Source organism: Xenopus laevis, chromosome 2L (assembly GCF_017654675.1).
Source record: "Xenopus laevis strain J_2021 chromosome 2L, Xenopus_laevis_v10.1, whole genome shotgun sequence".
NCBI classification, from domain to species: Eukaryota; Metazoa; Chordata; class Amphibia; order Anura; family Pipidae; genus Xenopus; species Xenopus laevis.
Window position 1 is genome coordinate 55,145,720 of NC_054373.1, and position 25,411 is coordinate 55,171,130.

Consider the following 25,411-nt stretch of genomic DNA (forward strand, 5'->3'; position numbering starts at 1 on the left):
TAATAATAATACTAATGTCCCACATTTCTCTTTGATCTCCAGCTCTTAGGCCAGAAAAAGATACAAAGTTTCTCAAAATGTCTATGAAGGTTTTCATTCATCCAGGTCATGGGATATCTAGTAGAAGTAAATCTAGAGTAACTGGATTTGCTGATTAATCATTGAAGATGCTTCACACCTCCATTCATGTAACTCTCACAAGTACCACCTGCCTCTTTGATTTGCATGACACAATGGTAATTTCGTCACAGTAACTAAACAGCATTCACAACTTCTGTGAGTTTCACTTGTCACCTCTTTGCACCATTGTGATTGGATTATTGGAAAAGTGTATATGCTGAATATTTCCTGTACCAGTCAGTTGAATTGAAGAAGATGATCGGATGAGTAGTGAAACATCTTCAATGATCAGCAAGTACAGCTGCTCTAGATTTACAGTATTTCTACTTCTGCTAGATGAGGCTTTGGGCAGAGAGCCCAGAATACTCAGCACATGCATTTAGATACAATCATGACTAATAAGTTTATTTTACTTTGAAAATGTTAGTTGCAAACTATTTGATTTATGGAAATGTACAATCTAATTACAAGTTAGGTGTTATTTTAGTTGTTAGGAAAAAAAACATGGCAAATTTCAATGAGTCTTTCAATTATCACATTTTAACAAACTATAAAAAAAAATGTTTTAAGGTACCTTTTATGGAAGAATAAATGGCAACAAACAACTACAGCTGTAAATCTATTTTACTTGCCTTAATTGAACATTAATTTGCTCCATGTCTTCATTTTTCATTTTTGCTTGGTCTTCATATTGTTTACTAGCCTGAAATTGTAAGCAATCAGCAAACAGGTTAGAAATATTCTGAAATTTGTGCCTGCTACTTTTCTCAGGTGAGACTGGGTATCTCATTTGAGAGAACTGGATTATGTACATCAAGTGGTTGACAGTGGTGCATACTCTAATTGGAGCAGGCTTTTTTAGTGATGTGCAGAAAGGTCCTGTATTAGGCGATCTGACTTAATGTAAGGGAGATCTGAAAAAAGGCACCTTTTTTAACATTTTACCTGCTAGAAATTTTCTATATATATTTACAAACAATGAAGTATAATTGTATAATAATATTGCAGTGCACATTAAGCTAATCCTCAGTCCTCTTCACTTTTACCTGAGCAGTGAGAAAGAATGCAGTAGTAGCATCTAGGGATGCTCAAGTATAATAGAAGCAAGACATACAAGTTTTATAATAAACGAATTTACTGCAAGTGTGCTAATCTTATAGGGAACATTGATTTAAATGTAAATAAAGATATAATTTTGCCAGTCTAGTTTCTAAAAAAAATCCAATATCATAAAATATGACATACCTGGAGGTCTCTTTGAGTATTTTGTAATGCTCTGGCTATAACATCATTGTCACTCACAATTTTCTCTTTTTCTGATACGATTCTTTCATAGTCCTTTAGAATATCAGTATATTTTAATCTATAAAAAAGAAAATGGATGAGCAGATGCAATTTTGGACACAAGAGGCATGTTTTTGTTACCCAAAATGCAATGTTTTGCCTTAAAAATCGGGAATTCTATTTTTTTTTAAACTGGAATTTTTTGGAGATTTATTATACCCTGGGGTTGGAAATAGATTGAATCTGAAAATACACCATCTAAAACCCAAAACTAGCACCAAAGTCCCGGTCGCAGCTCACTCTTTCGTCACTTTTCGCTTCGGGAGAAGCCCTCAGCTACTCTGGTGCTGCCAGGTCTTATTGTGAGAGGACCAAGGAGAGAGTTCTGGGCAGGCAAGGGAACTGAATGTTGTAACTAGAATGCATAATATGAAGGGGCAGATTTATCAAGGGTCGAATTTTTTTGAACTCCCATAACTTCGAAATTCGAATAAAAAAAGACCAATCAAAATCTTTTTAAAAAATCAAAGTTTTTAAGTTTGGGTGAATAGGATGTATTCAAATCGTTCAAATCGACATTTTAGCACATTCGATCGAATTCAAAACAAAGTATTTGCCCCAAAAAACATAGATTATACAAAGTCCACCGAATGACTACAAATAGGCTTTAGGATGTCCCACATAGGCTAAAACAGCAATTCTGCAGGTTTTAGATGACAAATGGTCAAAGTTTTAAATAGACAGTACATGATAAATTTCCATATTTGAATAGTCAATTTTTTTTTAAATTTGAAATGAATTTTGGCCTATTTGTTAGTCGAAGTACACAAAAATAGCTGAAAATTCGATTTTTTTTACTTCAAATTTTCATTTAGACCCTTGATAAATCTGCCCTGAAGTGTGCGTGTTTTAGTTTGTGTTAAAACAGTGGCACATTGCATAGTATCTTTTTTCAACCAAACACCTTGTTTTTCACCATAGTGTGTAGTAATACTCATTACTACACATTCACATTCAATTATTACACAAATTTATACATACACATGATTTTACACAGTCTGAAATTAGAGGTGCTTTGTAAATTATTTTTGATACCTACAGTATAAATATGCCTCAAAGTGTGTTAGCACAACATAAACATTGGGAATTATCCCCCAACCTTAGGGGTACATTTACTTAGGGTCGAATATCGAGGGTTAATTAACCCTCGATATTCGACTGCCGAATTAAAATCCTTCGACTTCGAATATCGAAGTCAAAGGATTTTGTGCAATTCGTTCAATCGAACGATCAAAGGAATAATCTTCCCCATAGGCTAACATTGGCCTCGGTAGGTTTTAGGTGGTGAACTAGGGGGTCGAAGAAATTTTTAAAGAGACAGTACTTTGATTATCGAATGGTCGAATATTCGAACGTTTTTTAGTTTGAATCGTTCGATTCGAAGACGAAGGTCGTAGTCGAAGGTCGAAGTAGCTACTTCGATGGTCGAAGTAGCCAAAAAAAACATTCGAAATTCGAACTATTTTTCCTCTATTCCTTCACTCAAACTTAGTGAATGGGCCCCATATTATTAATATCTGATACTGGTCTGGACTAAAGATCCCACTCACACACTAAATAAACAGAAATACATTTAACATAGAACAAAAGGTACAAGAAAGTGCAAACATTTATATAATATGTTGCAGTGAAGATTAGCAAGCTCATCAGATGAAGTATTTGATCAGTGGAAGGCTTTTTATTTGAGAAGAGGAATGTGCTGTAAAGTCATATAAACTGAAGCCATGTCTAAGAAACTTCAATGATGCAAGATGCTTCCAAATAAATTACACAAAAGTGTATTCTTTCTAGGTTTAACATACATGCAATGTCAAATAATTTACTTATTATTTTTGTTTAAGATTTTTCTACATCTCAGGGTCTTTTTTGCCTTTGCGTTACATGAACTAAAAAAATGCATGAAATGAACAAAACAATTTAGTACAGTTGATTTATTTATGCTCCTAATTGCACCATGGTAGTTGTTTTTTTTAACATACTCACTCTTTTTTCTCAATCACTGTCTCTAATTCTATAATCCTTTTGGAACAACATTCTCCATCTTCAGATAATGTATTAATGTCTTTTTTTAAATCAGTAACTTCTTTCTATTAAAAAAAGTATAGTTTCTTTAAATAGAACTGATTCATGGAGAAGGCATTAGAGTTAAATGAAACATTTTTAGAAGTCAAAATAGCTTTTCATTTACCTCTCTCATCTGCAAAGAATTCTGAAGCTCTTTCTCAGTTTCTTGCAATTCATCAACCAGTTTCTTTAGGCAAGTTTTTTCCTCTAAGAGATGATGAATTTGCTCCTATAAGTAACATTGACATGTTAATAAAGTTTCAGAAACAATTGACAGCAATTATGCACTGAATGTATGCATTTATACTTTGCATCCAAATATTTTAATAACTCTTTCTTCATAAGACTAATCATACCTAACTGCTGACTGAGTTTAATAGAGTAACTTTGCCCATTGTAAGCGTATGATGAGCCCTTGATTAATGGAGTAAGACACTTTCAAAAACTAATATAATATCAAAGCAAAGTTGTGTTCTGAAAGACAGATCAGGCAGATAAAAGGAATAGTCAACGAAAGGCCAGTAGTTGATAAATCAGTCAAGTACTCATAAGAAGAAACATACATGTTAAAAGTAAAATTAGGACCAAGTGAAGAAAAAGAAACCTGGAGGTAAATATTCTGGGTAAAAAGTCATATTTAATCAGAGTATTGGGATGATTGGGTGCTCCAAAGCTGCTAAAAATCCAAATCCAAAAATACTTCAGCTAAAATCTGTTAAAGTCTTGTAAAAGTCAATGGCAGATGTCCCTTTTACATTGGAAGAGCCAAATCATGATTGGGAGTTATGTTGAATTTTTATTTTTATAATAATAAGAAAAATTTGGGTTTTAATACATACTCCATAAAGGTATTTATGGATATGGAAAATGGTACTGTTACTAACTTAAATCATAAATAATATATAAAATATGCAAGGCAACCCTGTACCCAGCCTGACAGATATATGATAGTCTATATAAATCGCATCTTGTATAGAAGTATATTCTAGGAAAATTTTAACACGTTTCATGCTTACCTAGCACTTAGTCATAGGCAGTGTCATAGTAATAAACTAAACTTTTTTACTTACAAGCATGCTCTGGAAAATTATTTAAGTATATATGGTTGTACATCTGTTTGGTCACTAGAGGACTCCAGCATGCTACCATAATGTTTACTAGACTCTACTCCCAAGTTCACTAATATAGTTTTTAACCTGTGTTTAGCCCAATAACCCAAAAAATTTATGGGTTTCTGGTAAAAAAAAAAACCCAAAAATGTAGTGATTCTGGAAAAAGTCCAAAATATTGTATGATTTGGGTCAATTTGAGTTATCTTAATGATAAAAAAGGCAAAATTGTGGATGGGAGCTTGGTGAAGCTTTTTTTATTTAAAATATTTGATAAAATTGGATTTTAGTAAATAACCCCCAAGGTGTTGTGATGAAAATTACAGATATCAGATCCTACACCTGAAATTATTTTCAATATTATACTTGAGGCAATTCTATATAATTAAAATGTACATAGACCTAGGTACCTCTCTACTTTTAAAAAATGTCTGAAGATGTTTTTGAATATCAGTTAACTGTTCAGTCAGGGACTTAACATCGATACCCTCTTCTGTATGCCTTTTGATGTGTTCCTGTAAATAAATTAGCATTCTTATTAAGTAATACAGACTGCATGGCATACTAACATTTTCTGCATCAATGCTATAAAGCTTTTTTATGTAGTCGGCCAATTATTTCACATATTTCATGTCCATATTTTTAGTTTGTGGAGCTCATAGGCAGGCTTGGGACCAATAACAATGCTTTGGACATTTTCAGTTTGAACAGTATGGGGCACATTTACTAAGGGTCGAATTTCGAAGTTAAAAAACTTCGAAATTCAACCATCGAATTTGATGCTTTGATAGTCGAAGTATTTTTTCAATCAAAAACACCAGTTTTTGATCTAAAAAATACTTTGACTAATGAAGTAAAAATCGGTCAATCGATCGATTAAATCGTTCGAATTAAATGATTCAAACGATTTTACAAAAAAATACTTTGACTACTCAAAACACCAATTTGGCAGGTTTAAGGTGGCGAAGTGTCGAAGTACTTCGATTTTCGAAGTCCGCGTTTTTTCAATTTGAATCGAATTTTGGCCTATTCGATGGTTGAAGTACCCAAAAATTACTTTGAAATTTGTTGTTTTTGAATTCGAAAATTCACTTCGACCCTTAGTAAATGGGCCCCTATATATATAATTTTACAAGGATAATGATATATAGTACTTATATATAAGTACTGCTACTCAGATAACATTTCTGTACATGAAATATTTTATATTATTGTGCAGTGTTTTATGTACCCTTGGTACCCAAAATAAATGCCTGCCATTATACATACAACAGTAAACAAAATTAAATCCTGTGAGAAAAGAGTAACTTTTTTAAGTTTAAAGTTTATTTGTCTGTTACGGCAGTGGAAAAAGGGAAAACACCTTTAGAAGAGTCACAATGGTACAAAAAAAAAATTGCTGAGCTTGGGTGCCGTGTACATTAAGGGGCATATTTATTATGTGGTGTAAAAAACTGTGGGATAATTCACCGGGCTTTGCCATATAAAAATCAGTGTACATTTTTTTTCGTGTTTTTTCTTAGAGTGAATTCCACCTGAAGCAATGTAAAATGACACAAATCTGGCATTCACTGATTTTTTTCGGTGAATTTCATTTTACATAGCATAAAAAATATGCCCCTAACTGTTGTATAAAGTAATTATGCAAAAATATCTCTTTTTACATTGTGATACAAACATTAGATTATAGATTTGAATCCATAATTTATGTAATAATTTGTTTCATTTCATCAGGAATTTTATTAACTGGCCAAAAGACATTTTGGCCGGTTGCTTTCACAACTTACCATCATGTTATTGAGCTCTACAATTTCTCTTTCAGTACCACTTTTTGTTTTGACATTTTCTTCTAGGAAAGAAAAACATAAATGAGTTTCATGTGTGTGCACACATCTGCTACACATACTTCAAGACGGTTATTTACTAAACTCCGAATGTAACATTTTTTCATAAAATCTGACTTTTAAAAAATCAACAATTTTTTGGAATCTGAGAATCCAGCATCTCAGACCTGTCGAGGTTACATATAAGTCAATGAAAGAAGTCCCAATGAATTTTTGATGTACGCTGGGTTTCGGGCAATACCTCAAAGTTTTCAGAGTTTTCGGGTGAAAATTACGAAAAAATCGTGAAAATCAGATGAAAAAGTCTGAAAAATTCGTGAAAATCAGATTTTTTCCTGCAAAGCGGAATTTCAGGAAAATGTAATAATAAATAAGTGTAAAAAACCCGAGCAGATTTGATCAGAGTTTGTAGCAGAAAATATTGAGATATATTCGGACTTTGATAAATAACCCCCCAAGTGTTTGCTATATGGCTGTTTTAAAATATACAGCAGTTTTTCAAATATCTGTAACATTTTTATGGCCTAACGGAACAGAGTATGGCACGATTTTAAAGTGATACAGGGATTTTTCTAGAAAAGTATGAAACTAGCTGTTTAAAAGTTTAAAAGGTACTGGAAAAAAGAAAGTAAAAATTGATTTAAATTTTTGTTGTACAGTTTCTAAGCAAAACTATGGGCATAAATCAATATGCCCAAAACTAGGCAAATTTCACAAATATCTGTCAAAACGAAGTATTGTCATTTGTTGTTCTGTTCATATTTTAAGCTATTACCTATTACAATATATGCATAGCAACAAAAGTAAATAGTTCATAGTGCTGAACTGCAGCTGAAAAGCCTGTTCACTGCTACACTACATTTGCAGGGAAGCAGAGTTTTACATCAATTGCTGCTTTGGGCGTCACATTAAAAAAAAATGCATGCAAGACATCAATAGGCTAAAAAAAAATTGTATCTTCCTACCTACTTAGCATATATGACAATTCAACATACAATATATTTATTTAGTACACCTTCCTAGAGACCTCACAGAATCCTAAATCTATTTGTTACCACTTCCACAACATACACAACTCTGAGGAAGTGCCAAGATAACGGCACGAAACGCGTTTGTTTGCACCCCACTTCTGTAAAATGTATATGTGTGCTTTAATAAAGCCTTGCTGATATTACACAAGTTTCCCCTTCTTGGATCAGCGCTCGTGAATGCGGGATAGAAGCTGTATATTACCACTTCCACAAGACTGGGAATTAAGATGAAGATGATGATACAGTTCTCACCAGTAAATTGTGCAACTCCTATTAGCTATGGGTTATTGAATTTGGACACCTCTTACTTGATAACCCTACAGATTATTTAGGTAATAGATTGCCAAATTACACAATTGGCTTGGTTTACTCTAAGGCAGGGGTCCCCAACCTTTTTTACCCGTGAGCCACACTCAAATGTAAAAACAGTTGGGGAGCAACACAAGCATGTAAAAGTCCCATGGGTGCCAGATAAGGGCTATGATTGGCTATTTGGTAGCCCCTATGTGGACTGGCAGCCTACAGGAGACTCTACTTGGCACTATACTTAGTTTTTATGCAATTAAAACTTGCCTCCAAACCAGAAATTTAAAAATAAGCACCTGCTTTGAGGACACTGAGAGCAACATCCAAGGGGTTGGAGAGCAACATGTTGCTCGCGAGCTACTGGTTGGGGATCACTGCTCTAAGGGGTACATTTCTTAAAATTTAAATTCAAGTTTTTACCATTTTCCACTGTAAAAATTGCTATTTTGACTAATTATGACTTATTTTGATGTAGACAGATAATTTTTAAATTTGAGATTTTACCATTTTAGATTGCCAAATTCACGATTGGCTTGGTTTACTCTATGGGGCACATTTCTTTTTAACATTTGAATTCAAGTTTGACTAACAGAAGAATACTGACCCCCGCAACAGTTTGTTAATAACTTGAAGTGTGAATCTCCAAACCTCTTATTTGCATCTAGATGTCAGTCAATGCCAACCACACTTTTAGAGAGATTGAAAATGAAATATATCAAATATTATCACAGACTGAATTAATATTTACCAAATACCATGGTGTTTTCTTGTCCCTCCAACATAATATCTTGTAAGGAATGTTTTCTTTCTATGAACCTGGGGAACAATAAAAAAAACTTAGCACACCGCAGGAAAGCTAAAATGTAAGCAGATATGCACTGTGGATCTTTTATCAATAACAACAACTCCTCCCTCACTTTTATTTGATATCCCACAGACGTAAAACACCATGTACCCAGGTGGCTCAAATAATAAAGGAGAAGTTCATGTTTGAATTTTTAATATAATATAGGTTGGCCAATTTTTAGCAAATTTTTAATTAGACTTTATTTGTTTATTGTTTTTAAATGATGTGCCTTCATTTTTCTGACTCCTTCCAAAATGCAGACTTAGATCTCCCCATAGAAACCACTATGTCAATGTAGCAACCACTCCTATTCTCATGTGACACCATACTTTATTTTAATCATCTGTCATACTTTATATATGTGTATGTATTGTGTAAATAGTAAAATGTAACAACCTATTTTTAAAAAAAAAGTAATTGTTGTTTTTTCTAAGCTTACCACCAAAAAACTGTGGATAGAAACAGTAGGGTTCATCGCTTAGACAGCAGGAGAAGAGGTGCCAAAAGTTAGGGACTTGCCAGTGACTGCAATCACTTATATTTTACACAAAGCCCTGGCTCAGGGTCCTTTTTGGTGAGCATCAAAGAATGATCCTCTTCCTGCTTCTTTCTTCTTGAGGGGGCACATGAGCAGTAGAGTGAAAAGCCGAACATTAACAAAAAAACTGACTTTTTACTCTGCTGTGCATGCTCTGGCCCCAATATTTTGAAGAAAGAATAAGCGGAAGAAGAGGATTGCTCCATGAGTGCTTGCAGGCCAGTGCTCCTATTAGCAGAAAACTGCCCTGGGTTTCAGGTAAGTGATTACAATCACCCCCAAGTGATTGTGACTTCTCCTTTAAACGCCACTAGACTGCAGCCGTATAAACACTGGTGTGAAAGTAGTTGAATAAATATATGTATATATTTCTCTTATATTCCCTAAAAACAAGCAATAGTATATCACATATTTTATTATAGTTTAAAAAGTGTAAATATTATCTAACATTATTTCAGATTCAAAACCGGCAGTTGTAATGTTTGAAAGGGTCAGTAAAATTGGAAAATGTAAATTAACTAGTAGTAAAAATACAATTATATTACCTTGTTTGCTCTGTTTGAAGGGTTTCTTTTAACATGTTAATATGACACTGAAGATCTGCAAATTGCAGGGCATGCTGTACTTTAACTGCTTCTAGTTCCTGTAACTTTGACTCTTTTTCCTTGTTTGTACAGATGATTAAATATTGCGCATTCTGCAATTCATTTTGCGTTGTTGTCTGGACATCCTAAAAGTAAACAATTATGTGTTCATATTAAAGCAGCCAGGAAAAAAATTCAACATATTAATAGTTCTTTATTCCTTCCTAGTCCTTCTAAAGGATGTACAGATGCTACCCATGGGCCTCATCTGTTTATTTTATAAACTATGTGCACTGAGTTTACTGGTATTTTTACATACTGCTTAACTTCATTGTTCTGTTTTAATGCTTTTCATTTGGAACATGAGACTACTTTAAGTGCTTTAAGCTACATATTTTTAGCAGACGTGAAAACAAGGCACCAAGGCTCCTGAAGGCAACTTGAATGTAAAATCATTTTACATAAACTGGTGTTAGCACTTGTCAAGAGACAGTAGCAGGGAAGAGTCAAGTGAAACACCTCTTATCAGGAATACCTTTTATTCTAAAGGCCCCCATACACAGGCCGATAAAAGTGTCGGTAGCTTATTGGCCCGTGTGTGGGGCCATATCTGCCCGAAAGTCAGCCAGATCGCGATCGGGCAAGTTAAAAATCAAGTCGGATCATGGCTGCATCTGTGTGTTTATGCGGTCCCACGCCCTAATCGGATGCAATATGATCCGATCGTTGGGCCCTATATGGCGATATCGTTGAGCCCCATATTGCCAACTTCAATGTGGGCATATCGGGGAGAGATTTGCTCGTTTGGTGACATCTCCAGACAAGCTGATCTCTACGTCTATGGTCACCTTAATCCTCATGCGGCAATCAGGAATTTGATATACATTCAATGTAGAAATCCAATAAATTTTCGTCGGAAGGAGTTTGGTCCTCAGTAGAGGTCTTGGGTGAATTCTATTTATACTCATGTCTGGTTAAGTATTTAGACAAAAGATTTCCTGGTAAGCCCTGGAAATCCCCATTAGATACTCCAGAAGGGAACACTGTATTATAAAATGCACCTTGAGACTGGCACCATTTCCTACCTTTTGGCATTGTGGTCCTTAGTTGCTTTTGAGTATTTATCCCATGGGGTATGGTGCATGATCAAATTGTGGCATGTCTTGACATGATGATGTAGCGCTGCCACATTATTCCACGCTACTCCTCCTCAAGCCTGTTCTAGTGTGTGTTACTTCTGTTTTTTTTACCTGCCTGTTTCCCAAACCTCAATACATTGTGTCAGCTCTGACCTTTAACCTGTTTTTGACTACAGTTTTTGCTTTACCCTTGTTTGTACCTTGTTTACACTTATCTACATCTGTAGTGGACAAGTTTTCTGTTAGTTGCATAGAAAAAAAGTTCTGGGGCCCCCGAAAAGGCATTACTAGAGTTTCCCCTGTTTCTTTATGGAGTTAGGCATACCCAGCAGTCAGCCAGATTTCCTAGTTAACAGATTTGTTACCCACATATTTTCTATATTGTGCTATTGACTTTTTTTTATTATTTAAATATCTGTTAGCATATGCCTGTTACTATAATTCTTTTTTAAGCCAATCACAGTGGTGCACTAAACATTAATGGGGTTATGTAAAAAAAAAGACATCAAGTTTGCCTAGAAGTCATAATCCATAGCAACCAATCAGCAGTAAACAATACTAAATTGGTTACTGCAAACACAGTTAGTTTTATTACATTTGGGGGTAAACATTTATATTATTGTAATTATATAATGTTCAAACAATATTAAGATGAAACCTATGCTATGATCAAGCAAAAGGGAACACATCACCTGGAAATTCTTCAAGGACTCTTTAGCCTCTTCCAGGAGTTCATGTAACTTCTGTGCTTTACTGTTTGATTTTTCAAGTTCCATTTGATAATTTCCTCGGCAAAAAAAAAAGAATTAGTTGAAAACTCATGTTTAAAAAAAATGCTAAACAAAAGCTGGTTTTAGTCATAGGACTGCTGAATCAGCTCTCATGTATTCAACTCTAGTGATTCCAGTTTCTGCCTTCTCTGGTGCTTCTATCTCTGAACTCTCTGAATGCTACAGAGATTTTTTTGATGTCTTTGAAAAGAATTATAAAATTCATCTCCTTGCAGACCTCAAGACTGACCAGTCTTATTCCTGGTACTGTACCTCCAGGAGCAGATCCTATCCATTATACGTGCGAGAGACACAAGTTATGAAAGACTAAGTACAAGAGAACTTGTCAAAAGGGATCCTTCTTTGCCCAAAACTAGGATGGGGCTTTCAGACTCCTTTTGCCTGCCTAAACCCCTGGTAGGCCCTATGAACTAAGTAGTATGGAGCCCTAAGATTTCTTATGATGGCCCTGTTTGCCAGCTTCTTACCAAAGGACATGTATTGTAAAGATCAGGGTGTGATTGCTTGGATCATTTGGCCTTCTGGGGCCTTGCTATGCCTTATGGCAAACCTGTGCATGATTACCTATTTATAGCCTGGAGAACATGCACTAATTCAGTGGAAAACATTTGCGTTCACATATCTGTTAGGGATAATGCTCTGAAGTTTGTACTTTGGCTGTAAGGTTGTTTACCATTTCACAACCACCTTGATTCCAATTTTACTATGAGATAGTTTTAAAGTCAATTTCAAAGCTCATAATCAGATAATGCTTACACCAGCACATACCCTAGTTTAGTTTCAAAATTTTTGTGTCTCAACACTAGTTTATAAAACAACTGAAAATTGCATTGAAAAAACATGACATACTGACAAAAAGACAGTACTTAAAGAGGTTGTTCACCTTTGATATAACTTTTAGAATGATGTAGAGCAGGGGTCCCCAACCTTTTTTACTCATGAGCCACATTGAATACATACAATAATGTTGGAGAGCAGCACAAGCATGAAAAAAGTTCCTTGGACTTCGCCAGGGGAAAATTCGTTGCAAATTCCCGCGATTTCGCAAATAATGGAAAAAAATATAAAAAAACAATGAAATAATAAAGACCAATTAAAAGTTGCTTAGAATATACCATTCTAAGACATACTAAAGTTAACGTAAAGGTAAACCACCCCTTTAATAGGAACTGGCTCTATGTTGTAATAAAACCCCGCCAAAAAAGCCCTAGTCAACTCTTTAATTAATGTTTCATGTGCAAACAGTGAATATTGTTTCTCCCCACCTTATATTTTAGAGATATGCTAATACATAGGTTTACTTTTCCTGGGAAAAGGGGAAAGTTGTGCTCAACACTACATTTTAAAACATTCAGTGGGGTGCAATGATGCTGTGACCACAAATTCATACAGACAAAGACAAAAGGCCCTCCACATTATCAATATATTAAGGACATTGAGACATTTTGTACATTAAGCTTCTTAAAAAATGTCCTCCCCTTTAAACAGGGATTATTTGTCCATATATTGCCATATCTTTAAGATGGCCAAGTATGTCAAAGTCATCCCTGGTCTGGCCAGTCCTACACTCACTATAACCTGATTCGTTAAGAATTCTATTGCTTCATTATGCATTTTACACAGAAACTAAGTTTCACCTGCAACTTGCTTGCATTCATGGTTAAAACTCCAGGTTGCCCTTTTATTGGCTACTTCTGGGATCACCTGACTGTAGCTGGAAAGGGAGGGAGTTACAACATGGAGCTAGTCACTGCTTCAGGTTATCCCAGTGTTGGTATATATATATATATATATATATATATATATATATATATATATATATATATATATATATATATATATACCAACTCTATGCCCCTGTAGGAAAATATATTTGGGGGAGACTGTTCAAAGGGTCAAGTCACCTATCTCCCAATATAGGTCAACAATAAACTTGGGAAATACAATATTACTACTTTCCAGACACTTAAAGGAACAAGGTCATATGGCTGAACAGCTACGATTCATGGTATTGAAGATGGATCCCTCATTAAAGTGGGACGAGGATCTTAAATTAAAATGAAAGCTGAGGGAGATCTGGTGGATTAATAAATTCAATTTGCTTATTCCACATGGTTTGAACAAACATTATATTCTGTATCTGTTTCAGTAATGTGCACTTATATATGTTTATATGATGACACATATATTTGTTTGCCTAATCCAGTACACGTGGAAAAAACCCAGTACTGAGCATTGGAAATAGTATGCTATGTCACTTCTGATAGACTCTAAAAACCTAGTAATATTCTTGCTATTTTGAAACCATTGTTTAAATAGCTTGAAACACATTGAAAAACATTGCTGTAAATGTGCACATGAATGGCAATGTACCTTTTTTGTACTATTTAATATACTTTTTTGCAATACAAGTAGTAATTAATTCACCTGCAGTTCACAAAAGACATTTGGTCAACTGCAGAACATTTTTTTAAATAACAAATACAACAATCCTTGGCTCTGAATGGATGGTAGGAGTTTAGCAGTTTGACATTGGCTTGGCAGTTACTGCAAGAAGATTCTTTTAATCTTGACTTAAAAGTAGTAGTATTGCTGATCATTAATATAGCTACACCCATAACTGTGCCATGTTCATGCTACACACACTGCTGTTAGTTTAATCACCCCACTGACTTCCCCCCCCCAACTTGGCAGGTATTTTAACTTTTTGAATATTGTTGATATTTGTACCACATAAAGATGTCATCTTCTGTGTATATATATTCTTTGCATATGAAATTATATATGCAGAAAGCTTTAGAATTAAACATAAAAGTGTAAATGGCTTACTTTAGAAGCATAGTAAACAAAAGAAAAAGAAACCCACAAAGAAAGAGATAAAAAAAGATTTTGAATAGGTTGTTAAAATTATTTGGAGCATTTTGAGAAATTACACTCAATACAATGGGCCAGATTCAATTTAATGAGAAAAAGTTATCTCACGGTTTATCACATGAAAAGTCATGGACGCGATTCAATTAGAGGAAAAAACATTTTCCTCCTAATTCACTCCTAATTCTGTCCTAATTCCTGTAGACTTTAATAGAGTTTTCAAGTGATAAACATTGAGATACGTTTTTCTTATTTGTATTGCATCTCAAATTGAGTCACTTTCATGACTTTCATGTGATAAAGACTTTTCTCTCTGGCCCAGTATGGGATATTATATAATTCTTGCATGGATACAAAACATTTATCTTATTCTTACTTTGAATATAAAAATCATTTCTTGACTTCTCAGCTTGTAAACGAAGTTCTTCAAAAGCAGTTATCATTCGCTAAAATGAAAGAAAATTCATTAATAGAACACCTACAATTAATACAATATTAATTAAGAAAAGATGCAACTACATATAGCTACTGATCTTTTTTAAGGATTACTTTTACAGGAATATTTATTTATAGCTTTATTATAATTAACATCACCCAAAAGAAATATTGGATCAAATATCAGCACTTATACCAAAAATGTATTTTATGATCAATTGAGGATTGTAAGTGGCCAAATCAATGCCAGAAAATGTGAGTCAGTCCCTGAAAGTATTCATGTTTTCTGCAATCAATTTCTTTTGTCTTTATCCCAGTACAGGTTTAAAAAAGGGTTTGTCTTTTTCTGCAATCAATTTCTTTTGTCTTTATCCCAGTACAGGTTTAAAAAAAGGGGAGTCTTTTTGCCAAAAATAAAAAGCTTGATGCCTAAAACCTTTACACTTCAAAAATAGTCAATTCTTGCTAATTACATCCAATAAAAAAAGAAATCAACCTCAGCACTTAATCAGTTAAATAAGAATGACAGTTACGGTATGTAATGCAATGTAAATTCAATATCTAATAATGCAACTTCATAATATGTTACTTGCCTCTATGATATTGCTTAGATCCCCATATAACTCCATGGTAGTATCTCTTTCACTCTCATCTGGTGGTAGCAAACAAGAGCATAACAAACATATAAATAAAATATGTATAAACATATAAATAAACATTTATATCCAGATCCATTCAGATCCATCCAGATCCATCCAGATCATGGTATATCTATAGAAATAAGTCAAATAAAGTGGACTTGTGTTTTTTCTTTTTTGTTTGTTTTTGGCACCGCAAGTCCAGTTGATTTGACTTGGTGCTACAGATATAAATAAAGGGAGCAAATGCATATTTTCTATGGAATATTTTATAGAGAAGTTATTTTTGGAGAAGTTATGTTAAATGTATGCATACCCTACTACATACTGTAATTCAGTAGTTTCTACCCAAACATGCCAACATAGTAGATTCACACGGGAAGCTCCTTTTTGAGTTTGACCTCCAGCCTAATCTCTTCTGTATCTTTTTTATCTTTTCATTTCTGCTTCAGTGTCGGTATCCTACATACTAATTGGTTACTGTACTTATCTGACAGTAGGAAAGAGCTAATCTCTGAATTCAGTAGTTGGTACAATGTTTCAATCACAGTGCAGCTTATTCCTACTAACAGAGTACACAGTACAGTGCACATAGCAACTAGTAAAAAAGATACCACCATATAAAGTCGAATACTGTATATTTATAGGATTTGGTGGGAGGCTGCTGAACACATCTCACCAGGAAATGTTTTCCTTAAATTTTAAATCTGATCCATGCAGTTAGATCCATTTTCAAACATTTGCCAGAACATTGTGCAGACATGTCTGTATAGAACACTGAAAAAACTGATTTATGAACAGAATGTCCTGTGCCATGTCAGCTGCATAGGTAAGATAAACGCTGTACATTAGTATTATTTATACTCAATCTACCTTGTAATACTTGGATATATGAGGTCTATGTGGGTATCTGGACTAACGTTGTAATACTGGGTTATACGGGCCCTCTCTTGTAATGGGATATACTGTATGGGATCTGCTGAGATATAGGCTATTTAAATACAATTTAAAGCTAGAAAGGCACAGCATATATACTGTTAGATCATTGAAAGGTATTCATGGGCAATAAATCAGGAAGTTACTGATAATACAATGAATTAGGGTGGTTTGTAAATAGTCAAGGAGTCTGGATTCAGTCAGGTCTACTGCTGTAATTTTTGAAGGGGTATTCATGATATTACACCTGTATAACAGGTATGTATCTGCATTGTACTACTTTCCGCTACACACACACACACACATAAACATATTGCAGTTAAAAGAGAAGGGGACATCATTTCACACAATGATCTGCAACAGAATCTTATTGTAGAGGACAAACTGTGGCAGAGATTCGATATGAACAGCACCACAATGTCTTGTTATATTAAAAAATGACTTTATTGCACACTTATAGGGCATTACTGCAATGTTTCAGGCCTCACTTGGCCCTTTTTCAAGGGCTTGAAAAGTGAGGCCTGAAATGTTGTGGTAATGCCCTATAAGTGTGCAATAAAGGCATTTTTAATATAACAAGACATTGTGGTGCTGTTCATATTGAATCTCTTTGCTGGTGGGAAGTGGTCACTGGAGAACCTGCACCCATACAAAGTAAGAAGATTTAACAAAGTTGTGCTGACTATTTTGCTTATAAGAGGACAAACTGTGGATCAATATCCCCCCAGCTGTGTGTGTATATTTTCCTACTCAAGGCTTTACTCTGAAATTCCGATTTTCCTTATGATGTGAGCGACTTGCAATCAAGGCAGATATAAAAACAAGAGCAAGCTGGTGAAGAAATATGAAGCATAAGAGTAATAATGGTGGTAAGGTTAGCGGCACATGGACAAAAGGGAGAATGAAAATATAAAAAGAGGACCGAGTGAACAGAAGGAAAAGGTATAAACAGAAAAGAAAAGGAAGAAGAACATAAAAAAACACTTAAAACATAAAAGAAAAAGAAGAAAGGAATATTGTAAACAGCAGAAGACGGTATGTGTGCACTGCAGTGAAAGCAAGATAGACGTGTGTAGAGCATAACAGGAGGTAGTAGAAGGGGCTATATAACATAAAGGAAGGAATACTATTTTAAATCTGCCATTTTGCACTATTCACTATGAGTGATATGTTCCCAGTGTGCTACTATATTCCATGAAGGCTCAGACAATATTAAAGTATAACCTATGTCTGAGGTGCTTTAATACCTGGAAGGTGTTGTGTAAAGGGGGCGGGGGGAAGCTGAAAGAAGGAGAAATAGAGATATGTAAAAGAAGGTAGAGAAGAACAAAAGCTTAAGGGGCAGATTCACTAAGGGTCGAATTTCGAAGTAAAAAATACTTCGAAATTCGACCCTCGAATTGAAATCCTTCGACTTCGAATATCGAAGTCGAAGGATTTAGCGCTAAACGTTCGTTCGATCGATCAAAGGATTTTAATCCAACGATCGAAGGAAAATCGTTCAATCAAAAAAAGTTTAGCAAGCCTATGGGGACCTTCCCCATAGGCTAACATTGACTTCGGTAGGTTTTATCTGCCGAAGTAGGGGGTCGAAGTTTTTTTTAAAGGGAAAGTACTTCGACTATCGAATGGTCGAATAGTCGAACGATTTTTCGTTCGAATCGTTCGAATCGAAGTCGAAGGTCGTAGTCGAAGGTCGAAGTAGCCCATTCGATGGTTGAAGTACCCAAAAAATACTTCGAAATTCGAAGTATTTTTCATTCGAATCCTTCACTCGAGCTTAGTGAATCGGCCCCTAAGAGTGTGGAAGACTGGCCTGTAGAAAAGGTGTATATCCCAATGGATCCCTTTCTTTCCACAATTTAACATTATCATCTGGGCTCAAAAATGTAGTCATTGGCTGCAATGGTTTGAAATGGTTTGTATATATTTTCCCTAGGACTTTCTTGCTTCTGATGGATGTCTTTGCTGTCACAATGACCTTGCAATATGCCAGCTTTCTGGTCAAGGCGGGAAAAACTGTTTTCTTCTAGACAAACCCCCCTAGCTTCTGTAAAAGTAGATTAACCTGCAGTTGATCACATTAGGCTGTTTCTTCACCTGTGTAGAAACATAGGCAAAGAGTGGATTCTCACCCATCTTCTCTGTGTGCACTACGTCTGATTGCATACATAGAGCAGATTACTGCACAAAAATGCATACCTTCAGTTTTTTAGCCAAAATCAGATCAGAACATTGATTGCATTACTACATATTACTATACATTCACGGGCCAATAAACAGCCTAGTGTGAAACAGCCTAGTGTGAAACAGCCTTAGAGGAGCTTAGTACCATATGTGCATAGCTTACAGGTTATGTAAAGTCAAAAAATCTTCTACACTCAAAAAAATCTTTCTTTAATATCATTACAAAATAGGTACCATTTTGCAGTACAATTCCCCCCTACACCTCAATTTGCTACTGAATGCAAAAATATTTAGATGGCCGCTGGTTGCACTACATAGAAACAATCAGCTGACAGCTGGAAAACTGTGTGTAGGGCTGTTAGCCTTATTGAAATAAAAAACATAAATAAAACCCAGCACTCTTCATGCGTGCCTCCTGTAGTGCTGAACCCATACCAACCAGCTGTCCAGTTTTCCACTGGACAGTCCAGATTTTGACAACTCAGACCGTAGTTCCAGGTTTGTTACTGAAATTCCAGAGTTTCTCTTTGATCTCCTGCACTGAGCAGCCAAAACAAGATACGATGTTCCTGAAATGTAAGAGGCTTTTGGCAGAGAGCCCAGAATACTCGGCACCTGCACTTACATACATTTGTAACAATTTAAGGTAAGCAAGGGTAATTATTTGAGATAAGCAGGTCTCTTGGGGAAACTGGAGCTTAAAGGGCAATTCACCTTCATTAGCAAAACTGTAACAACACATAAAACCTGACCCTAAAACCCAAGGAATTGAGTTCAAACTTTCCATAACCTGCCAAATTTTGTAAAATCTATGTGGTATTTAAAGAGATACTGACACCTGAAATTAAACTTTTTTTTACATCTATTATAATATTGGCTTTGCAAGCTACTTCTAACTTTGCCATACAGCATTTGCATGATGCTTTTACATTACCTGTCTGATGCCCCATGTTCCTGTATGAGGGGGCTGCTATATTTGTGCAGCAGGAGTCCGTTAGCATTAGAAACTGTAACTAACAGGCTGAGATGGGACAGTCAGGTTGGCAAAGTCAGAGTGTCAGAGAGTCAGGCTTAGGAACTTCAACTAACAATTATATACAAAAACAAACATCTCAGCAAAAAATGATCACCATGACCTATAGGTATCATTTAATGTACATTCATATGCTAAAATTCATTTTTTAGTGTCAGTATCACTTTAAGAGTGTGGCCATAAAATGGGCATGGTCAAAAATCTTTTTGTCCCTTTATTTTTAAAATGCTGGGAGGTATGTGATCCATTCGATGTAGTGCTAGCTGCAGCTGCTAGCTGATTTAAATGAGCAGTAGTAACTGTGTGTAGAGGGTATTTGGGTCGCAAATGATCGTGTTTTTAATAAAATTTTAACAAATTTAATAAAGTTAGGGTTCTTCTTCAGTAGAGAGCCTGAAATGAACTTTTATTTTTGAATTTACATCCCCTTTAGGTTATACTGTTATTCTCTACAGGATATTCCTTTTGAACTAAAATCAGAACATATGCTCACTGTAATGCAGAAAATATAATTTATGCAATCACTTTCGCACTTTAATTTAAACAGTGAATATTTAGAATATTATATTTACACAAGTTTGCTTTTTCTACAGCTTGAGTACAGGTATCTCTAAGTAGATCACAAACATGCCTTGTAGCTTTGCTCCTAAAAAGAGAAAGATAAGAATTGGAAAAAATCTGTCATTTCGCACGTGGACTATTATTAATAACATGTATTTTTAGAACGCCAACATATTGTGCAGCGCTGTTGATTATTATTAACACGTGTATATACCTGTATAAAGCACAAACAAATCTCAGCAGTACAGTACAATAAATAGTTGTATACATAAAATAATCACATACAAAAACAACCAAGAACCAATACAAGAGGTATAGAGGGCCCTGCCCAAAAAGAGCTTACATTCTACATGTAGATATTTTGAAAACAAGTCACATGGCATTATCACCTATTTAATTATATCTTACTGATTTCAGTGATTTTGAATGTTCAGTAATTTTATTGCATTTCCACGTCAGCTTTGCTGTTGATTGTTTCTACTTGTTTCTGCTTGTATACCTGTTTTTTTAAATTATGACTACTGATCGTGATTTATTTTTCACATTATTGATCTTAGCTCAAGGTAGTTTAATTTTTAGCAGTTTTATTTATATTTCCAGTTTTGTGTTGCTGTTCATGACTTGTTTCTACTTGTTTGCATTTGTAGTGTTAAAAGAGATCAGGAACACAATTCATATGGCACAATCACTGGTCAAATGTTGTGCCTTTTATTTCATATGGGGTTGGTGCCTTATATTACATATGGGGCTTTAAGTCTCGACAGAGTGAGATCATTCTTAGGAAAGGTAAACATAAGCTTTCATTCTATTTCTTCACAATAAAAAGATAATATGAAATCAAATATATATGTAGTAAACCTTAGTTCAGAATCAGTGCAAAAGTTTACTAGTATCATCCATCCCCTCCAAAGGACAAATTGAATATGAAGAAAATAGTCTAAAGGCTTGCTTACACCATTAAAAAAAAGTAAAGAAGCAAATATTTTAAATATTTTATATAACATAACAAGGAGGATTAGTAACAGCATGGGTTGACTTTTTGTTGGCCCGCATATCATTACTACACTAGTTTTAATTCTACATTTTCCCTAAATTTTAGAAACTGTTCTTGTGTACGGCTACTTCATATTATAGAAATTATGTGCTACTTAAGGGTTGGTTCATCTTTAAGTTAACTTTTGGCATGTTATAGAATGGCTAATTCTAATTAAATTGACCATCATTTTTTTCTTCTTTATGGTTTTTAATTTATTTGTCTTCTTCTTCTTCTAGCTGTCAAATGGGGTCACTTACCCCATATAAAAAACAAATGCTCTATAAGGCTAGAAATGTATTGTTATTGCTACTTTTTATTGTCTATTGTATATCTTTATATGCACTACTTACTGATTTAATAGTCCTTGATTTTCATTATAGTCATCTTCTAATTTCAAGCTCAGTTTTTCATTTTCCAGCTATAATACATAAAAGTAGACATGTCAGGAAATGCTTTGCTAACTATGTCCGTATGATATTCAAGAACTTTACCTAAAGTACTTGCATAGTTTTTAAGCAAAGTGCCAGCCATGAAAATGTTCATACATCCTATGCACAATGGCATTAAACTGTTTGGAAGACCCCCTCAAATTCACAATTAGAATGTTTCATCTTAGTATACAATAAGATCCTGTAATTTGCAAGCTTTGAGGCCATTTACATAAATGCCATTAAAAATAGCTATCTTTAGTAAAACTTTGCAGTTTGGTAGTTTGGAGTAGAAAGACTAGTCTGGAATAGAAAGAATACCTACTGTATTTTGCATTCATCAGAATGTGTATTTTCCAAAAATATATGTTTTTTGTCATTTTTTTTCGTGCTTTTATGGCTCAAAAAACTTAAGCTGGATGCTTTGGTTGCAGAAACATTTCAGGGTCTATACATGCCAAATTCATTACTTACATATGCCATGCAGACTTATGAAACAATACTTACCTGTAATTCTTGGATGGCTTTGCGTTGAGCTTCAGTTGTTTTTCTGTACTCTAATAACTGTTTCTCTTTAAAATATATTTCCAAATCAGTTGAGACTTTCCATTTTTTTATTTTTTCTGCTTCTTTGTACAGTTTAGAATAAAGATGACTGGCTGATTCTGCGGTCTAAATAATTATATTTGTCAAGTGATTAACATATTTTACGATTCTGAAGTTATCCTAATTCAATGTTTTTTACCATGATAAATTCTTAAAGGATTATGCACTGAGGGTGCCCCCAGGGTATTAGCCTAAATGGACACAAATGCATCCTTTTGTAGCCAAAATCCACTCAGTGTAGCTGCACACAGGCCGACACTGTGCCTGTCAATCTAGCTACACAGAATGGATGGGGGAGAATCTGATTTTCTCTGCCTGCATACAAACTCAGACAGAGAAAAGTGGAGCGTCATTTAGCCTTGAAGTTGGTAACTTTTCCTGCTTGTTTTGGTAACTTTCTACACTGTACTAAAATTTTCAGATTTACTACACTGGGTATGTGGAAGTCTGGCTATGCAAAAAAGAGCCATAGGAAATACTATTAACATGGTGGTGTGGCAGTTAGTTCCGAATTTTTCACCAGCCAGGGGAAAAAAGTTTTAAACATTCGGGGGAGCAGTATGTTACCCTATCCATGTTCCTTAAAGGAGAACTAAACTCCCCCGACAAAATCCCCCATCCACAGCCATCTAATGAATCCCGTTTCGGCTCCCTCCTTGCAGAGTCTGTTTCCGAGAGAGGCAAAAGTTTATCTGATCCTCTTGCTAGCCAGGTTGTGTGTGGCAAGAGTTTTATTTTTGGAAAAAAACTTCTTACAAATCACCCAACCCCCTTGTAATAATTATTAATCTACTCCTAAATGTGATACAGAATGTAGAATATAAGATTTAATACACATGCCTTTATATAGAACAAAGGCTTCATGGGCCACAGACTTTAGATGAAAGCACCTGTAGCCCATCCATTCAGAAAGTGCTTCACTGGATTAGAAGTGTTTTGCCGACTTAAATTTTTTATGTATTTATAAATTTGTAATATAACCTTACCTCTTTTTGAAATATAGGTGTTAGATTTTGGAATAAATCTAAAAAGAATAAAAATGAAAATATAAAATCTGGTACCAGGAATGCATAATATAAAACACACAATTTGAAATATGCATTGAATCTAACCTGCATTTTTGTTTTTTATGGCACTGCCTAAACTTCCAGTTTCCACTGGCGACTTGCAACTCTGAAGATTCAAAAAGGAAAGGAATACATTTGATTACAGTTAAAATTTTATAGGTTAGATTAATAAAGATTTCTTTAACTTTGGATTTAAAGAATGTAATAGATTACTAGATATGGCTTGTATTAGAATCCCTTAAAGAAATTCATCTTATATTTATTATTTGTGCTGTTTTTACAGTAAACACAATGCGCCATGTGACGTTGTTTTGCCAAAATCCAACCAAGTGCAATTGTGGGCATGCATCTTGATGAACACAATTTCAGAATGAGGTTGGGTTTGTATTATGTCTGGCATTTGGCATTATAAGAACATTTGTTTGGGATTTATTATACCCCGAGGATAGAAAAAGTCTGAATCCGAAAACCTGCCAAGGTTGCATATAAGTCAATGGGAAAAGTCCGACAGATATTTTGATGTGTGCTGGGTTTCATGCTATAATCCGAAGATTTTGTGATTTTCAGGCAAAAATCTGAAATAATCAGAGTTTTCAGGTGTAAAATTTTCACAATTTTTTCTGTATTTTTCCCTCAAAAAAATTTCTAAAAAGTGTATTAATAAATAAGGAGGAAAAACCTGTGTGGATTTGGTAGGAGTTTTTTTCAGAAAATATTGAGATCAATTCGGATAAATGGGCCTCTATGTGTTTTTTTGTAGGGAGAGAAAAAGTAGGCAAGATTTTGCAGTTGCTAATCAGTAATTTGAGGGATACACTGAAAGTTTGAATTTCATGGACAGATTAATATTTTCAACCTAGATTTACTATGTAACTATCCTGGGCTCACAGGATGCATGCCTCGGGTCGGGTGCACATCCAGCTTGGCCTGGCACTGGCCACTGAGATATTACTATTTAAAAGACTAATGTTTCAATGTAATTTCTGTATGTTAACTGATTTGGTTTTGTTGATTTGGTTTTGTTGGAAGAGGAACTGTGTATATGTGATCATTTCAAGAAAGGTAATAACCAAAAGATGATATAAATAAAACATAAATCAAAATTATTACCTGAAAAAATGAACAATGTTCAGCAATTGACTGTGGTTTAACTGCAGATACCTGACTGTTATTAAGTCTTGATACTGAGAACAAAGTAAATGGTTTCTCCTTTTCCATTTTCTTATGCCTGTAAACTAAAAATAATAGCTACATTAAATGACCGTCTCCTGCTCTGGAAGCAGATATCCAAGTATCCTGGCTGGACATTTTTTAAATTGTATTATGTGGTCCATTAAGGAAATAAACACAGGGATATTAAATATAACTAATTTTTATAGTTAGTATAATAAGGTAAATTTGTCATGCAATGTCATTAAACCTTTTGGATTAATATAGTCTATATTCTGGGCATTGTTTTGCTATTAAATTGCCCTGTGCAAGACTTATAACTCATTTGCAAGTTGCATATCACAGTATATGTAACAGTGTAACTTCCAATGAAAAAGAAATGTTCTTACAGTTACTTAGTCCGCATATTTATAATATGTATTACAAGAACACTTGAATAATATTACTAATGGAAGATGCACTACAGCAATTGCAAAACATTTGTCTTATTATTCTAATAAGTCACTTGCTTGTTTTTCAGTTATGGGTATAGAAAGACTGATCCCAAGCCCCAGAGGGGCGATATAGTCAGGGGTGCTTCGCCAATGAGGCGAGTTGAGGCTGTCGCATCAGGCGGCAACGCCCCACTAGGTACCAGGGGTGGCAAAAATGCTGCTCTTGGTACTTTAAGAGCAAATTTCCGGGGGAGGGGGGGCAGCATCAACTGCTGCTGCCTCAGGCGGCAGA

At 34.8% G+C, this 25,411-nt stretch overlaps 1 protein-coding gene across 2 annotated transcripts in view; it reads right to left on the reverse strand.

Annotated features, from left to right (window-relative positions):
* The window catches only part of LOC108707469 (synaptonemal complex protein 1-like), a 48,784-nt gene that overhangs the window by 19,492 nt on the left and 3,881 nt on the right, over positions 1-25,411 (reverse strand). For both annotated transcript variants that reach the window (XM_041581889.1, XM_041581890.1), the window contains exons 2-18: positions 24,626-24,750; positions 23,561-23,621; positions 23,435-23,472; positions 22,350-22,514; positions 21,765-21,832; positions 20,390-20,463; positions 15,617-15,675; positions 14,965-15,034; positions 11,619-11,713; positions 9,749-9,933; positions 8,567-8,634; positions 6,425-6,486; positions 5,048-5,152; positions 3,653-3,757; positions 3,448-3,551; positions 1,366-1,483; positions 753-823 (exon numbers count right to left, since the gene is read on the reverse strand). In XM_041581889.1, the coding sequence (XP_041437823.1) occupies positions 753-823; positions 1,366-1,483; positions 3,448-3,551; positions 3,653-3,757; positions 5,048-5,152; positions 6,425-6,486; positions 8,567-8,634; positions 9,749-9,933; positions 11,619-11,713; positions 14,965-15,034; positions 15,617-15,675; positions 20,390-20,463; positions 21,765-21,832; positions 22,350-22,514; positions 23,435-23,472; positions 23,561-23,621; positions 24,626-24,733 (1,556 nt within the window). In that variant the 5' untranslated portion in view covers positions 24,734-24,750. The remainder of the gene's footprint in view (positions 1-752; positions 824-1,365; positions 1,484-3,447; positions 3,552-3,652; positions 3,758-5,047; positions 5,153-6,424; positions 6,487-8,566; positions 8,635-9,748; positions 9,934-11,618; positions 11,714-14,964; positions 15,035-15,616; positions 15,676-20,389; positions 20,464-21,764; positions 21,833-22,349; positions 22,515-23,434; positions 23,473-23,560; positions 23,622-24,625; positions 24,751-25,411) is intronic.